General features: G+C 54.2%; 1 protein-coding gene across 3 annotated transcripts in view; it reads left to right on the top strand.

Annotated features, from left to right (window-relative positions):
• The window catches only part of PTPN1 (protein tyrosine phosphatase non-receptor type 1), a 63895-nt gene extending 46451 nt beyond the window's left edge, over window positions 1–17444 (top strand). For all 3 annotated transcript variants that reach the window (XM_025263294.2, XM_025263292.2, XM_044927537.1), the window contains 6 exons: window positions 2122–2220; window positions 7734–7871; window positions 10927–11136; window positions 11446–11607; window positions 11977–12203; window positions 13882–17444. In XM_025263294.2, coding sequence (XP_025119079.1) covers window positions 2122–2220; window positions 7734–7871; window positions 10927–11136; window positions 11446–11607; window positions 11977–12203; window positions 13882–14068 — 1023 coding nt within the window. In that variant the 3' untranslated portion in view covers window positions 14069–17444. The remainder of the gene's footprint in view (window positions 1–2121; window positions 2221–7733; window positions 7872–10926; window positions 11137–11445; window positions 11608–11976; window positions 12204–13881) is intronic.
• Window positions 17445–18040: the final 596 nt, after the last annotated feature.

Here is an 18040-nt window from a genome sequence, read left to right as displayed (position 1 = left end):
AAGATCAGGTTTCTAACCCAAAAAAGCAACATGGAAGGGAGAAGTCTTCCTTCAGAGATTCAGTCTGGTCATGACATGAATCTTTTCTGGGAAGTGTGGCGCTGCCGGGTTTGTAGACAGCAGCAGTAAAAAGCCAGGGTTGTCTTGCTTGTTGAGGCAGCAGCTAGAGAAGACGGCGCCTGTGTTGGGTCCCTAAGTATTTGCCTCAGGGCATCAGGGCTGCTTATGGACACGTAAGAGGGTTGGTAATAGACCAGAAATCTTTATCCAGATGGCCTTTCAGAATTCCTCTGCATGGTCCTCATTCCTTGGGGGTGGAGGGGTGAGTTAGGTTATGTGGAGAAGCATGCAAACTCACTTGAAACTCCCATTGGTTTTTGGCATCTTTATGGAAAAAGAAAGCACAACAGTAGTTTCATAATTGGCCTTTTGTGAAACACTGGTATATGACCCAAAGACCACGGGAGCCTGGGGAAGAGTGAAGGGGTCTCTTTTAACCGATTTTCTCAAGTCTTCATCTATTACTGGTACATTGATATACACAGTCTAAATCTCTCTCTCTCTCTTTAAATCCTGGTTTCCTCTTTTCTCTTTCCATGTCAGTTTCTCAGTCTTACATTAGGTTTGGGTCCTAGGGTGACTGTGAACATCATCACCCTGTCTAATATTTGGAGGCTAAAATGACAGTGAAGCTAGGAAGCATGATGACGAAAGTCTGCTTTGGGGCGGGCGTCTTCCTGGTGGCCCTTCTTGACTGTCTCTTTTGTTCTATCCGGGTTCCTCTCCACACATGACCAGAGTTGGCCCACCACCCCCCCCAGTCATTGTACGGAACATCAGTCCCCAGGCCCTCAGCCCGTGATCCTCCCAGCCCTTCTGGGGTTGGGGTGAGGGGCAGGGAGACCTTGGTGGCAAGCTGGTGGGAAGATGTTGTGGCAAAGTGGCTTCTTGGGAACTTCTCTTTTAGAAGTAGTCAAGTTTCTTACTTCTGATTTCAGCCATTCAACTTTGGTCTGGGGTCAGCAAGCCCAAAGCAAAGATAGGGTATATAAAGTCAAACGGGCATTAGGAAATCACCGTGAAAACTTTTACCCCGCTGTCCTCCCCACGCTCACACCCTCGCAGTTGCTTGGCACATCTGAAGTTCTGTCTGTCCGTCAGATCGCTCCCCAGATGTATCCAGCTGCTTGCTGACGTGGTCTCCCTCTGCCCTGAGATTGACGTAAGGGGTTCAAGCAGCCTGGCCCCAAGTTGCACTGCTGGGCAGGGACTGAACTCATTTCCATGCCACAAAGCCAAGAACACGGTGCCCATTTTTAAAATGTTGTTCATTAAACAAATAATGCAAGGCTCTCGTCTCACTTTTTAAACCTGTAGGGAGAGTAATGTCACGGATACTGGCCTTCACGCCCACCTTCAAGTATTGGCTGTTTGGTGTGTGCCCTGTCAGATCTTCCATGACTTTAGTCCCTCAGACCCGTTCTGGGCTGGAGTGGTGTTTGGGGCCGTGACGAGAACCCTGGCTGTGGGCCAGTGGCACCACGGCCCTTGCCCACCCCGTCTGTGCCCTCATCTCTTAGGTTCCATGCTCCGAGGATGAGGGGAGCCCATGGTCGGGTTAGCCGTTAATATTAATGATGAGAGCTCACACTGTGTTGGGTATTCGCTGTGTCCCGGGTCCTGTGGAAAGGTATAGTAAGTCTGCCCACCTTTACAGCCCTGTGAACAGGCACCCTAATGGGTAGCGAGCTAGGTGGGGAAGCTGCGGGAAGAGAGGTGGGCGGCTCGTCCCAGGCTGTGCGGTTGGGGCCGCTCACCTGCAGCCAGCGGTGTTGCTCGCTGACCCCCCGCCCTGACGCAGAGATCTCTGGCGCCCTTGCTCCGGCCAGCCCAAACCAGAGAGCAGAATCAGTGTTTTCTCTCCTCTATCATTCGGTCTGAACCAGCTCTTAGATACGGAAATGACCTTTCACTACATGGTAGAAAATAGAACTGTGGTTACTGACCACCAGGCAGGGAGAGGCGGGCCCCGGCCATAGCCCCGGCTTCCATGCTGCCTGAGGGCGCCTCGCGCCAGGGCGGGTTTGTACGTAAGATGCACACTGTGGATTGTGTTTGCAGGGCCCTCTACCCAACACCTGTGGCCACTTCTGGGAGATGGTGTGGGAGCAGAAGAGCCGGGGCGTCGTCATGCTCAACAGAGTGATGGAGAAAGGATCGGTGAGTGAGCCTCACGCCGCCTCCTGCGGCGCCAGTCCGTAAGGGTGACATCTGTCTGTTCCTCTCCTCAAGTTGCCTTAGATTTCTGTTAGAAAAATCCAACGAAGCAGTATATAATCACATGTTTATTGTAAACAAGTCAGATAAACAGGTGAATTTAAAGGAGAGAAAGGTCAGACAGCCCTTGCCCTGGTCTCCACCCCACCCTGTCAGCCGGCCTCCCAGCGCCTGGTGCGTGAGCCCCGCTTTCCTCTCCCCGGTGCCTCTGGTGCTGCTCTGCTGGCCTCGTGGAGCGGTGCGAGCAGAGTTTCACTTTGAAAAGCAAGTTCCTACTGTGCCTTGATCGTGCGTGCTTTCTCTGGTGAAGTGTCCCTTTGCACAGCCAAGCGGTGGGAGCAGCTGGACGCAGATTCAGCCCTGTCAGACCCACAGACGCTGGGCCCCTGGCCACTCCTTTCACAGGGACGGTGTCCACTTGCGCTTCCCTTCAGGAGTGTGAGCCTCTCTTCTGAGTACTCTGCAACGTGAGCCTGTTTGTTCAGGCCACTCCTGCCTCTCCTCAGTCTCTTCTGCCCCTACATCCGGAGCACTCTTTCTAAACCAGGTCTCCCACACCTCTTGCCAGCTGAAACCTTTCTGGGGCTCCCACTGCCTCCCAGGACATACGCCGTGTGACTGCTGGACCGGATACAGCTGGGCCCCGCTCTCTCCCTTCATCAGCCGACTCCAGCCATAACAGACTTGTATTTTATTTAAAAAACTTTTTTTTTTTTTAGTCTTTTGCCCCTTCTCTGGACTAATGACCCAAATCGCACTCACCCCCTCCAGGCGCGCATGGCTGCCCTCAGCACCGCGTGGCCTCTGACCTCCCCTCACGTCTGAGGGCACAGTGTGGTCTTCACCGCAGGGTATAGGTGCCATGTCCTCCTCCCAGGCTCCTGCCCTCTCCCTGATGCCCACTGCCAGCCACGCGGGGCTCCGCAGCCTCCGAGGTGGAGGCCCCAGGGGAAGAGAGCCGAGGAGCGTGGAGGCCAGTGGGAGGGGCCAGGCGGGGCTGGCACTGGCACCGTGCTCGGACTCAGCGGGGACGTCGCTGTCCCGGCTTCCAGAAGGACGTGAACGCTCCAGAGAAGCCCGCCTCCGGAGAAAGGACCATCGTGGCCCTCGGGAAAAGTACAAGTGTGAAGCAGTCATGTGTCAAAGGAAACTTGAACGGCGACAACCTGAAGGGGTAACGCACCCCCTCATGGACTCGTCCGTCCCCCAGAAGGGACGGGCTTGGCGACAGCAAACGGCGCTCTTAGGACAGTTCCTGTTTAGAGTCGTCTTTTTGCCTCTGCCTCCTTCTCTGAGAAGAAAGGATTCATTTGCTCTACAGAAACAGATAAAGCGCTTACCTGAATGTTCAACTGCTGCAGCAGTGTGTTTTGTCTGAGAAAAAAAAAGTCTTCAGTGAAAGTGGTTTTTTAATTTTCTCTGCAGTGGCTTGATTAGTAAAACACAAAGTTGCAAACATGAAGTAAGCCCTCTCCACCACCTTTCTTGTCAGCAACTTTGAATAAAGGAACAAAACATCAGATTCCTGCCATGCAGGCGCTCCGCAAGGGAAAGCAAACCGTGGTGGCTGGCGCGGGTGCTGAGCGCAGAGAAGCGTCAGGGTCTCCCAGCCCCAGTGCTGCTGCCGCTCCGGGTCGCACTCTGCCGAGGGGCGGGAAGGCCCGGCCTGTGCCTTGGGGCATCATGGTCTCCACCCACCAGCTGCTGGGAGCACCCTGCCCGCGGCCAAAGCCTGTAAAAGCGTCCCCAGACACTGTCCGGTGTCCCTGGGGAGGCAGACTTGCCCGCATTTGCGACTCACTCTATCGTGGTGTGGAGGGTTGAGAATTTTAAATCAAGACTGACTTATTCAAAATTCATCAGAGAAGGTAGCATTTGCCTTTTATTTGTTTGTCACTAAAAGTTGAGGTGAAACCTCGTCACTGTTTGCACACGGTTTGCTCCAGCTGCTGTGGTCGGAGGACACCAGGAAGGGGATCCAGGTACTCAGGCCGCGTGCTCCTCAGCAGGCCCTGCCCTCGGTGGCCTCCCACCAGGGCTGAGTGTAAACAGACCCCAGATCCACTGTGCCGTCCTTCCCCTTGGACTGCTGTGCTGGCCGTTGAGAGACACATGAGTGATTCTTACATGTGGTTTACTGTGGTGGTGTGGCGCAGTCCCTGTTTGCCTCTGTAGCTCTCCTTTTTACCCTAGGGCACTTGGGCATGCAAATTGGCATGGAAAGCAGTGTATGGTTTATGGTTCTTAAACCTTCCTTGGTATAAACATTTTAAATTCTGCATCAGCGTTCTCAGTTATCACCCCCATCAGAGCTGATCGGGGGAAATTATAAGAAATTGCAGTGTCTTGTTTGCTCAACTAATCTAATTGTAATTTCTCCACTACAGCCTGTGGCTAAAAACCAGCTTGCAGAGCGTCTCCGTGTAATGCATGTTTGTTTTCTGGTTTCTTTCACCAAGTAGTGTCCAGTGGCCCCCCTCGTATGTTTTGGCAGAACTACCCATTACCCTTTTGGGACCTGATATACTTCCTGGAAGACAGTTGTGCAAAAAATGATTGTGTGTGTTAGACCAAGTTCGTCCAGGTGGCCAAAGTTCTCATTCATTCTATGTAGACATTGCATTTAGACATGATAAGCTAGCGTGCATATGTGTGCAGGGGCCGGGAACGCAAGTTGTCTAGGCAGGGGGAATAAGCCAGGCCATGTTCACCCAGAAGCGTCGCCCGAATCTCTCTCCTGAAGTCCCCACTAGAGATGCTGTTTGATTTCAAGGACTTTCAGCCTTGGGACCCTGAGTTGTATATCACGGGTGCTTTAGGCTTTGTCCGTCTCTCTCACACTCCACTTTTAGTTCTCCGTGTTCATCATTCTTTCAGCCAGATCACCCATCAGAGGGTCACCTCAGATGACTGTGGGTTTTTCTCAGCATGCCCTAGCTGTTTTAGCAGAACCCGAGAGCTCTCACACCGCCTCCTGGTGGTGACGGCACCTCTGACAGGTGCAGCGCTGGCCTGGCCTGTGGCTGCTTCTGCCCCCTCAAGACACGCCTCAGTTTAACTCAGTAAAGGACTGCTTTCCAACAAGATAATCCCCTTTTCCGGGCCCTGTGGATCAGCTTAATAGGGTCGTAGGAAATGGTGATCTTGTGCTGCTTCTGTTTTGTTTTATTTTATGTGTTTACAGCAAAAAACTTCTACAGGAAATGACAGAGAGCAGACTGTGGCATGTTGCTGGAGATGCCTAAGAGTTCTTTGAAGAACTCCTATTTTTAAATAAGTATTGGTTGATTGACACTTAGTGTGTGCCAAAATTCCTCAGCGATAAAGTTTCAGAGTCTTGGTCTTTATCCAGATAACAGAGATTTGTGAGGCTTTATATTCACTTTTGAAAGTGAGTGCTTGCTGTGTGGAGATGAGATTTAAAAGACTTGCCTCTCCTGCCCATGAGATATGAAAACACTGGTCCTTTCTCTGAGAGCAACTGGCCGTTCTGCGTTTCTGCTGCTTGGCTTCACCCTCTTGTCTGCTCACTGCCTTGGGTGCCCACTCCAGCACTCGTCGCTCTGGGCCTACCAAGGTGGTTTCTTTGTTTCTGGTGTCTCAAGGCATTGCACAGATCTGATTATTAGAAGTATAGGAATAAATGCCTCCTTTAAACATCCTCTAAAGTCTTACTCTCACCTGCCTCGTCCACTGTGGCTAAGCATGCAGTTGTGATCGTGCGATGCCATCAATGCTTCTGTGTCCTGAGTGGCAGGATCATTTTGATGCTGATAGTTGGGCTCTGTTCCAGGGGTTCATTCTGGCAGCTGGGCTTCCCAGGTGGCGCTAGTTATAAAGAACCCGCCTGCCCAGTGCAGGAGACTGAAGAGATGCAAGCTTGATCCCTAGGTTGGGAAGATCCCTGGAGGAGGGCATGGCAGCCCACTCCAGTGTTCTTGCCTGGAGAACCCCATGGACAGAGGAGCCTGGAGGGCTACAGTCCATAGGATGTCAAAGAGTCAGACGCGACTGAAGCGACTTAGCACGCACACGTGCACATCGGTGCAGGGAGATGACATGGGTGAAACTGTCCAAAACTTCCGTGTCCAGGCTCTTTAGAAAACCTTACTGGCCTTCTGTTTGGGGACCATAAAGTTGGATGCTTTGGTGGCTTCACAATGTGGTGTTTCTTAATTTGTTTCCCTCTCTTTTTTCTGTGGCTTTGGTTTTCATTAAAGCAGGATCAATGGGCATTTGTTGTTCTGTCTTCAGCCACTTCAGGAGCCTCCTGGCTCCTCTGAGTCAGTGCGTGTTGAATTGTAAGTGTCTTGAACTTGTACTGTTTCCCAAAGAGCTGTTGACACGCACTGATACTTCATTTGATGGAAGTCATACTGCCTCTGAGGGCCTCTGTCTGGGGATGTGTCAGTTCTTCTGGCTTATGGACCCGGCAGCTTCTCCCCATCTACCTGCTGGTTTTGTCCAGAATAGTCATCAGCAACCAGAAATGTCTGGTGTAAAAACTTGGTTCACACAAAGCATTGGCACTGAATTTGACCCAAATTTTCTTTCTTGACCTCTAAATGAAACCAAGTCTGTGGGAGCTTGCTTGCTTTAAGGAAAATGTTAATGAGCTACATTTAAATCAAGACTATTAAGTAGTTCCTGGGATTTTTAAACTTGAACATCAAAAGGACTTTTCTGAATTGAACCAGACCAGAATAAAAGGGTGGGATGGGGCAGGAGGTGATCCCCAGCCTTGGAGGACCTCTCTCAAGCCTTCTAGATCCTGGTTTGCATTTGATTACAGCCTTCAAGGGGCTCCCTGGTGGCTCAGCAGTAAGGAATCCACCTGCAGTGCAGGAGCCTCAGGAGGCGTGGGTTCCATCCCTGGTCGGGAAGATCCCCTGGAGGACGGCATGGCAACCCACTCCAGTATCCTTGCCTGGAGAATCCCATGAACAGAGGAGCCTGGTGGGCTACAGTCATGGGGTTGCCAAAATTTGTGGACACCACTGAAGCAAATTAGCATGCACAACCCCTCAAGCTTTTCACGGTCTAGTCTTGTTATCGTCCCCAAGGTAAGGAGTTGGCGCTGTGCCAAGGGCACCAGTCAGGTTCTTGATAATCTTTGAAATGGCTACATGAAGTCATTCCTGAGAGACAACCTTGTGTGCAGGCTGGCTCCTCTCCTGGGTGACAGGGAGGGGATGCGACGCCTGGAGCACATCTCTGTGCGGATAACCAGGGCGGCTGGGCGTGGAGTGCATGTCCTGTCTGCCCGCCTCACCCTGGCCTAGGTCTTCACAGGCCCCGCCCCATCTCCCCAGGAGGCAGGCAGCTTACACTGATGTCAGCTTCCAAGGTCAGAAAACCCTCGGTTTGGTGGTTACCATGAAGCTCGTGGACAGTACTCCACACTCCATAGGAAGACAGTCCATTGCTCACAGTAACGGCGCTGTTTTCTGTCCTAGTTAAAATGTGCACAGTACTGGCCTCAGAAAGAAGAGAGAGAGATGGTCTTTGAAGACACAAATTTGAAATTGACATTGATCTCGGAAGACATTAAGTCCTATTACACAGTACGACAGCTGGAATTGGAAAACCTCTTGGTGAGTACGACCCGCACCTGAGTGCCGGGGCGGGCCTGTTGGTGACGTCTCCTTGAGGTGTTGTTTCAGTCGTGATTTACTTAGCACCAGTGGTTTTCTGAGCTCTGAGCAAGATGCGGTTTTCACACCATGGTGAGCAGCGCCTACCTGCTTACCTGCCAGGTGACCAGCAGTGTCTGGGGGGCAGACACGTCTTAGTACCTCCCTTTCCACAGAACTCTCTCTCAGCCCCAGCTAACACCAGTTCTTAGGGGAAAGGATAGGTTCTTACCTCAGACCAACTGCAGAGGGTCTAACATGATAGCCTGGGAGTTAACACCAGCGGAGCACGCGGGCCTCTCATCCACAGTCACTAGTCGGCAGTGACGGAAGAAAGGCCCAGTTTGTGGTCAGTGTAAAGTTTCTAGATGAAGTCCTGGGCTTCTGGCGGGGGTGGCAGGGAGTTTATAACACCAGGGGCCAGCTCTCATTAAATAATGGCCTTGGACCACCTCTTGGCTCTGCTGGAGGCAGCCCCGCTGAGGACCCGTTCACGGGGAGGCTACAGAGCTCACCTGCACCCCCGCTGGTGACAGAGACCGCGGAGGGGAGCTCCGGGGGTCTCCCTCAGACGCAGGCACCCCAGCCTTGTGCAGTCCCACGGCCCACCTCCTCACACTGTCGGCCCTGAGCCAAGGGCGCTGCGTCCCCACAGGTCAGTCTGCCCCCAGCCCGGGCTTTTGGAAGGCTTCCTGCAGTGGTCATGTGGGTGTGAGCAACGCAGGCCCAGAGCGCGCCGTGAGGGGCTCGCGGGCTCCAGCGGAGCCAAAGGAGCACGGACCCCCAGGGCTGCGGGCGGGCTGACGGGCAGGGTCTGCTCCGGCCTTGTCTTTATTCTCAGCTTAACTTTCGACTTCTGCTCTGTAGTCGCTGTGACTCCTGGGGTGGGTTCAGAGTGGGAGTGAGATGGAGAGCTCCGCGCAGGTGCCTGGGAGTGGAGGAGAGGTGGAAACCGTGCGGCTCCGGGGAACCGTGCCGGTCCAGGCCCTGCCCTGCTGAGCGCTGCAGCCGGGGCAGGATGGCAGGGGGAGGGTTGGGAGGCGCACACAGGCTCCCGCGCTGACCAATGGAGGGGCTGAGACGGGTGGTTTTCAGGAGTAATCTTGGCGGAGGGTTGGAATGTGCCTGGAGGATTGTGTGGTAGACTTTTTTTTTTAATGCTTTTGAGCACTTGCGAGCCTGGCGTTACGAATGACTTCTGGTAAACTCTTGAGAAAATTTCTTTCGCTCGTTGAAGAGAATGGAATACAACCTGAGCAGAAGAGGCTCGCGCTGTCTGGGCGGCAGAGCAGAGAGGTTTGGGGGAGATCTGTTTGCTCTAACAGAATGTGGTTTTCAAAAAAAAAATCTGTTCTGAGCCTTGTGGATCTGTTCGCGCGTACGTCTGGAATGAATTCCTTGAGAAAGAGGTGGGTAGGCATGAGGGAGGGAGTAAACAGATGACCCACACCTTTTCAAGAATTTAAGGAAGGAACTTGCTTTTGGCCTGTTTTCTTATTCCATTTTTTAAAAATCTGTTTTTAAGTGCTTTTCTTACCGCCCCCCCCCCCCCCAAAAAGGAAGACACGTTTGTCTTTTAAACCATTAAAGTATGTAAGGAGGTCGTTTTCTAGGGAGAAAGGCGTGGAGCTGTCTGCGTGGTTCTCGAAGTTATCCTGATGTGACCAGCAGATTGGTTCCAGTTCTGCAGGAAGATACCAGCATGTGTCATGGCTGGTGCGGGGTGACCCGTGTGTGTTCTCTGCGGGTGTCAGGTCCTTGCTGTTTGTTGTGGGTCCTTTCCCACGTTTCTGTCACCCTCAGGTCAGAGAGGGTGGTTGTACCGGAGGCATGAGCTCTGGGAAGAGGGCAGGGCCGAGTCGCTCCCTCGTGGCACCTGGCACCCAGGAGGCACGTGGTGGACATTCGCTAAATGAGGGGAGGGGCACTGTTGGCCACCAGGTCTCTGGCCCAGTGTTTCCCCATCAGCTGCTCTGCAGGCAACCTGGGTGCTGGCGTGGCTCTTGGCTCCGCGCCGCTGGTGGGGTTCCTGTCTCAGGCCTTACTTGCCCCGTGACTGTGGGCTCTTAGCGTGAGGGCTCTCCTCAGTGAGAACCACGGTTTGACCATCGCCCCTGGCAGCCCGCTGTCTGCCCTGGGAGTGGAGTCTCAGAGGAGCAGAGCTGGAATCAGCCCCAGAGGCCGTCCTCACAGGTCCCCTGGGAGCTGATGGGGCCACGAGGAGAAACACTTGGGGACAAGTGTCAGGATCCACCTTCAAGGGTCCCTGCAGCAGGCTGTGAACGCGGGCTCTGGAGTCAGGCAACTCAGATTGCAAGTCCTGCCCCCTACCTAGTAGAGGGGTGCCTGCCAAGCCTCAGGCTTCTCATCTGGAGCATGGGAGTAACTGGACTAGTGGGGTTGCATGCGAGAGCTCCGGGAGCCCGGGCACCCAGCGCGGGAGCACGTAGACGCTCACTGTGGGGCCGGGCCAGCTGGTCTTATCGCACCCCTTCCTCACTGACCGCCTGTTCAGAAGGGATTGAGCCACACATACAGTCTCCAGTCTTCGGGGACCGAGTTAGTAACCTTTTTCTGTAAAATGACAGTCCTCTGAGACATCCAGATCGCCTTGTAAAGCCCTGAGTTCCCCAGAGCTGGCGCCCCACATGTGTGGTTACATTTCTACTCTCATGTGAAAGCCTGAGGCGCTGATGACAAGACTGCTGTGGGCGGTAGTGCAGCATCACTTTGACTTACGGAGAGAAGTCATTGTGACCTGGAAGACAGCAGAAGGGAGAGGGGCGTCGAGATGAGGGCTCCTGGAGGCGAAAGTGTTGCAGCTGGCAGGAGCAGCCTGGCGCCTGCCTGGGGCTCAGATCTTGTCCGCTGAGTCTGTGGTCCTGAGGAGAGAATCCGGGAACAAAGACTCCTCATGGAGGCAGGCGTGTTGAAAGGCGCTTCACGCTTACTTGAAGTCAGTGGTTCTCACACAGGAGATTCTTTGAGAGTCGTCACGTGTGTATTTCTCTTTCAGTCTCGAGAAACCCGAGAGATCTTACATTTCCACTACACCACGTGGCCTGACTTCGGAGTCCCCGAATCGCCGGCCTCGTTTCTGAACTTTCTCTTCAAAGTCCGAGAGTCGGGCTCGCTCAGCCGTGAGCACGGCCCCATCGTGGTTCACTGCAGCGCTGGCATCGGCAGGTCAGGCACCTTCTGCCTGGCTGACACCTGCCTCTTGCTGGTAAGACGGCCCTCAAGACCGCAGGAAGCAGAGGGAGCATGCAGTGACCTCCAGGCTGGCCTGGCCGTGGCCCTCCGTCACTGTCTGCAGTCAGCCAGCTTTGGTCTTGACTTTCTAGCAGCTTCCCTCCCATCAAGGGAGCTTTACCCTAAACAGCTTCATTTGGAGCAGTGCTCTTAATTTTGATGTGGAAGCCAAAGAATCCCCTTCCCTCACACTTTTCCCTCTCACGCTCCCCTAGGACGTGTACAGTCATGTTGTACCTGACACCCAGACCTCACTCAGCTGTGTCTCCTCTCTGGCTTTCAGATGGACAAAAGGAAAGACCCTTCTTCTGTTGATATCAAGAAAGTTTTGTTAGAGATGCGGAAATTTCGGATGGGACTGATCCAGACAGCAGACCAGCTCCGCTTCTCCTACCTGGCTGTGATCGAGGGCGCCAAGTTCATCATGGGAGACTCTTCGGTGCAGGTCGGCATCCCTTCCGCTTTAATCCGGGTGTGCTGGTTTAAACTTTTGCCCCTAAAGGAGGCTGTTCACTGTCGAAGTTGAAATGATGTCACGTGTCAGGGGAAATAGCTAGACTTCATGTTTAATCTGTTTAGCTAGAAAGTCGTGGAAATTGTCACCATGTTCCAGTTTCTTTGAAGTGCTCACACGGAGAGCATTAATAGGGAGAATAGACTTTATTTTCCAAAGATCTCATGTTCTAAGCACATGGTTGGAGACCCGAGAAGCTGAAAGGCCCCTCATCTAGCCCTCGCCTCTCCTCACTTGAAAGGGAGCAGATTTCCTGACAAATCACCAACTGTGAAATCTTCCTCTTACTGCTTTTTCAAGGAGCAATGGAAAGAGCTCTCCCACGAGGATCTGGAGCCCCCACCTGAGCACGTCCCCCCACCTCCCCGGCCCCCCAAGCGAGTCCTGGAGCCACACAACGGGAAGTGCAAAGAATTCTTCCCCAACCATCAGTGGGTAAAGGATGACACTGAGGAGGAGGATAAAGAAGACGGCCCCATCCAGGAAGCAACCAGAGCCCCGTTAAACGCCCCCTGCAGCCTGGAGAGGTAAAGGAAGAGGGTCCTGGCTTACTGGAGGGGGCGGGGGCGGGCAGCCTCCTCTTGGCAACGGGTACTTCTGTGTCCTTGGGGAGACGGGCCCTGGACCAGCTCTGCACCTCCGCCACCGCTGGTTGGCGGAGCCTCTGGACTGAGCACAGGTTGGCCGGGGAGAGGGACGGACTGCAGCAGGGGTCTGGCGCCACCTGGTGGTGCCTGTTGGAACCGGGGCTCCGGCACGACAGTCAGGTGGCCCAGGGTTGACAGCGACAGAAAACAGGAGCCGGGCTTCGGGCAGGTCCTAAAACTGATGTCCAGGCTTGACCACGTACCTTCAGCCCCCAGAACTTAACCTTTTCATGTAGCTTTGATTGTCATTTTGCTTCCTTACAGTTTGAGAAAGATTACTGAGCACCTACTGATGTCTGTGAGAAATGAGATCATTAGATCAGGGCCCCTGCTCTGTGTTCTGGACCACCTTGTTGGGAAGGGAACAGTAGGTTGTGGTGGGGGCCCCATGGACGGGACGTGATGGAGGTGCATGCTGAGGCGGTCAGCCTTAGAGAAGAGCCACCCAGCCTTGCCTGGGAGGTCAGGGAGGGCTGCCTGCAGGAGGTGGCGTTGTGCAGGAGCTCGAAGGATGGACAGGGGTCAGCCTGAGCCCGTGGAAGCAGCGCCCTCAGTGCCTGCTGTTTTAGAGGGCAGCTTAAGATTAGCTCCCACTCTGACCTCACGTTTGTCTGCACCTTGAAATCCAGCCTGCCGCAGTTCTCAGCGGGCGTGTGGAGTGCAGAGGGGTGTCGGCGAGGTGTTCATGCTGGCATCACCTGTAATGTTGAAAAACTAGAGCTGGGTTGATTCTGTATCCAGGGAGCGTATCGGGAGGGCTTTCTCCCTGTGCTGAATGTTCTGCAGCTGTTGAAAGACGAGATCAGAGTGTATTCTTGTGGCCGGGCTTGGGAACATCATGCGTGAGAGAGCAGGTTACACATGGTGTGTGCCCCGCCAGGTCCTCCGGCTAAGCTCACCATCCAGATCTTCCCTGGTTACTTTGCCAAATGCTGGCTTCCAGACCTGAGTCCCCACCCATGAACCTACTCCCAGGACCTTCCGTGCACCTCTGGTTCTGGGGCTCTAGAGACACTTGTCCGGTGGAGCCTCCCAGAGCAGATCCTGAGTGCAGGAGGCTGTGCCCGGCTTCCTGGGCCTCCGCTGACATTCGCGGGTGGACCGGTGTGCTCCCCCCGAGGGCTCATCATGGGCCACGTGAGAGGCGGGAGCCAGCACACGGCTTGTGTCACGTCAGTGTCATGTGTCCCGTTGCTGTATTCATGAAGACCGTGGGCAGAGGGGCCCTCCACACTCCGTGGGTGAAAGTGAGGAGCAGGGAAGCGTGGATCTGGGCGCTGAAAGCCAGAGGATGCTAGGAGACCGTGGAGCGGGCCGAGACCCTGAGCACCTGCACCGGGGGGAGCCCACATGCACCCAGGCCTCGCCCCGGACCCCTGCCCTGGCCCTGCAGTCGGGCCCTGGGAAGGAGGTGGTGACAGGCAGGCTTCTGGCCAGTGTCCGCGTCGTCAGGCCGTTTCCAGGGGGCTCCCCTTCCCTACAGCTCTTCCCATGGTAATAGCATCCTTGCCATTGTCTTCCCGGGTGAGTAACCCTTCTCTGCCCCCTCACTCCTCAGCGCGAGTCAAGACACTGAAGTCAGAAGGCGGGTCGTGGGCGCAGACCCTGCGCAGGGGGAGCCGTCGCTGCCTGCAGAGGAGCGAGACCAGCCGCTGAGCCACTGGAAGCCCTTCCTGGTCAACGTGTGCGTGGCCACGGTCCTCACGGCCGGCGCGTACCTCTGCTACAGGGTCTGTTTCCACTGACGGACGTGCTGGCCGGACCGCCTGCAGAGAGCCTGGCCTTTGCCCGGCGGCGGCGCTCAGTGCAGGGGGCGCGCTGAGCCTGTCCCAGAAGAAGCAGGCCAGAGGTTTTCAGAGTCTGGAACTGTGAAGGGCTAACGAGAGAGGACTGGGGATTGGTGCACTGGGGTCTGGAGGCGCTGTGGTCCCAGGAGTAGAAGAGTCTAATCTCAGGGCCTTAACCTATTCAGGAGTAAGTAGAGGAAATGCCAAATACGTCTCTCTCTCTTTTCCTTTTTTTTGCTCATTTGTTTTTGAAAAAAAAATAATAGAATTACAACACATTGTTGTTTTTAACCTTTATAAAAAGCAGCTTTTTGTTATTTCTGGCGTGGTGGGGAGAAAAGACTAGGCACTTAAGAGACTGTCTTGTGCCCTTAGGTGGCGTCACCAGATACAGTTTTTATTTGATTTCCCAGGGAAAGACTCCCACACGTGTACGAATGTAAACTCCTTTGGAGAAGAGGGTTGAGGGTCGGACCCTGTCTGGCTTGGGCGCAGCCCCTGCTGCGGGCTTCCCCACTGGGAGAAGGAGAGCAGCAAAGGCCATCTCTAGAAATCAGAACCTGGCTTCTGCTTCTGCTCAGGGTGTCCCGCTGTGTCCCACCGTCTGTTTCCCCACACAGCCCTCCCCTCTCGGCCGGCCTGCCCGCCCTGCCCGCCTCGCTCCATCCCCACTCAGGGTCCCCTGGGGCCAGAGGTCGCCACAGGGCGGCCGCCGGCCCTCCACCCAGGCCTCGAGACCCAGACGGAGCAGGTTCCGCTCGGCCCAGAATAGGAATGCCGTCTCGGCAGAAATCCCCCTGTTGGAATGTGTTGCTGTTGAAGTTAGGGAAAACGTCAAGGAGGTGATTCATTCTTTGTTGGTTTTTCACATTTTACTTCTTTTCTAAGTAACCGTCTTTGCATCCCGCGGTTTAGCAGCATGCAAACAATTTTTTCTTTGGAGGTGATTTTTGGGAAGGCAGAGCTCCTGTGAAAAATCAAACTCTTCGTGGGAGGTGGGGGTGGCCAGGGTGTGCGTGCGTCTGCAGCTCTGCAGCGCCGGGCTCATCTGGAAATGCTTGGTTTCTTTTCAGTTCCTATTCAGCAGCAACATACAGCCTGACCCAGTGCCAGGCTCGTCCGCCTGGTGGGCAGTTGCCGTGAGTGAGGCAGCGGGCAGGGCCGCAGCTGCCCTTGAGCCGCGGGTCTGCACTGAAGCGGCCCTCCTGGGCACTTGGCCTCGGCTCCACCGTCCCCCCTTCCTCCCCCTCCCCTGCTTGGACGACCAGACCCACAGCCCAGTTCTGAGAGGGCACAGGAGGGTGTGCCCGTGGCACGGGGCAGGGCAGCCTGGATGGGCAGCGGGACGAGCCTCACATGGGGCCTTCAGTGGGTGGCACACAGAGTCCTTGCCACCGCCGTCCTGGGAGACTGCCCGTGTGAGCCCCTCTCCACTCCATGTTTATTTTTACATTGTTTCCCCGAGGGCATCCACAGTGCACTAGCAAATTCTTAAACCAATAATAGGTTCCAGTTTTTTGATGTCAGCCTTGCACCAAGGGCTTTATCCAGAAGTACAGCAGTGGACCCTCAGGTCGGGCTGGGAATGGAGGACTTTGCTGTGAGCCTCTGCATAGACCAGTGCCCAGTGGGAGGATGGCTGGGAGCTGTCGTGTCGCGATGCTGCGGGGAGCTTGAGAGGAAGTCTGCGTGTGTTCATAGAGCAAGGGGATAATGATAATGGACACTTGGCTATTTAAGACATGGTGTGAGGTTCCTTTGTCCCGGTTCCTCACCTCCCCAGTTATCTGTTCAACCTTGATCTCAGCCACCACTCCCCCTGTGTGTATTAGGATGCATGTCCCGTCTTCCTGTGTCCCCATCAGATACAGCGTGCTTGGAATACTTAGCGCTCTGCTGACTAGCGTGCCCCGTGTACAAGTCCAGTTTCCCTTTGCACGGTCTGATCATTACGTGGCTGTGGTTCCTAAGACTGTTGCTGAAATAGTCGCCATTCAGCAGTGGAATGACGTTTTCCAGTAACAGATAGTTGTGTAATTCCTGGCGCGACACTCGGGTGACTTCCTAGTGAGGCCCAGCCCGTCCTGCTCCAGCAGGGTCCACTGCAGCTCAGACATTCCGAGGGTGTGGGAGCCATGGCGACACCTGCAGTCTGGACATGTAGGGAAGCAGGGTCCTCCCTCCCGCCCGCACACCCACACACACACACACACACACACAGCTGTGGGATCTGGACATGTAGGGAAGCAGGGTCCTCCCTCCCGCCCGCACACCCACACACACACACACACACACACAGCTGTGGGATCTGGACATGTAGGGAAGCAGGGTCCTCCCTCCCGCCCGCACACCCACACACACACACACACACAGCTGTGGGATCTGGACATGTAGAGAAGCAGGGCCCTCCCACCCGCCCCCCCCCCACACACACACACACAGCTGTGGGATCGGCCTCCACTGCACCCAAGTTCACACTCACCTTGAGCGGACCGTGATTTGGAACCAAGGCAACTGTCGGAAACTGCCCTTCCTGAGACAGCCTGGACGACGGTCCCTTCAAGTTGGCCTGTGGCCCTCTAGGGCCAGGGGCCTTGCTGCACGAGGCGTCTGCCCCCACCTCGAACTCTGGGGACTGATGGTGCTCAGGACTCCGCCTGCGTGGGGGGAACCTATGACCTCCACATTCAATAGCTTTTTTTACCAAGAAAAAAAAGGCAGCTGTAGCTCACGAGCTGCTCTTTTGCCAGCATTTTCACATTTTTGCCTTTCACGTGTTAGAAGCTCTGCAAGAAGTTACCATGGGGGGGCATCTGCGGTGTTGCCCGCAGGCCTTGGTGAGGTGCGGATGAGGCTGGGGGCCAGGCTGTAAGCGTGTGTGAGCTGGGCTTGTGCGTCTGTTCTGTTAGGTCCTGTATGTGTATGTAGTAGTTTGGGTGTGTATATACAGTAGCATTTCAAAGTGGATATACTGGTTTAACCTCCTGTCCTTGGAAAACAGATGGCTCTGCGTCCTGTCGCCCGTATGTTAGAGAAGTAGTGAGCTGCTCTGCTATATGCCTTAAGCCAACATTTACTCATCAGGTCATTATTTTTTACAATGGCCATAGAATAAACCATTTTTACAAAAATAAAAACAAAACAAACAGCCAGGTGTTTTGGTATAATACCTTTCCAGGTGTGTGTATACGTGGGTGCATGACGGGGGTGGGGGGCGCGTCTCAGGGTCTTCTGTGACCTCACAGAACTGTCAAACTGTACAGTTTTCCAATTTGCCATATCAATGATGGTTTGCATTTTAGTTGCAACAATAAAAATCTCTTTTTCTAAAGAACATGGATTTGGGGTGCTTCTCATTTCTTCACTTAATGGGCCTAAACCAGGCTGGGCAACTCGTGTCTCTTTCCATGCCTGCTGCTGCGAAGCAGATGCTGTCGTTCAGGAGGGGCTGCAGCTTTTCCACGTCTGAGGATTACGACAGCCTCCTGGGGTCGTGGGTGTCTTTGGCCTGCGAGAACGTTCCCCGCCTGGTGCGTTTACTCGGAGCTTCGGGGCCTCTTCTTCTTCTTATCCCTCAGTAACGGTAATAAAACTCACCATTTCAGTGTATTAGGGCCCTTGGATGACTTGACGAGTTTATACAAGTTGTTTGAAGAACCACCCAACCTGACAGGCGTGTGCCCGCGCCGGGGCCGCCTCTCAGCCCATTTCCCGAGTCGCACTGATGCGGGACTGATGGAGCCATAATAGTGAACGGGTTCATGTCGTCTGAAATCAAATGGGACTCTCCCCTAAGGTGTTTTTTTTTCTTTTAACTTCTTATTCTGAATAATTTCAGATTTGCAAAATGTTGAGGAAATAGTACAGAGAGTTCCCTTTCGGCCTTTAAGGTTTTATGGTTGTTTCAAAGCTGGCTGCTGAGTAAGCTGC

Source organism: Bubalus bubalis, chromosome 14, assembly GCF_019923935.1.
Source record: "Bubalus bubalis isolate 160015118507 breed Murrah chromosome 14, NDDB_SH_1, whole genome shotgun sequence".
NCBI classification, from domain to species: domain Eukaryota; kingdom Metazoa; phylum Chordata; class Mammalia; order Artiodactyla; family Bovidae; genus Bubalus; species Bubalus bubalis.
This window is presented reverse-complemented; position numbering and strand designations above follow the sequence as displayed.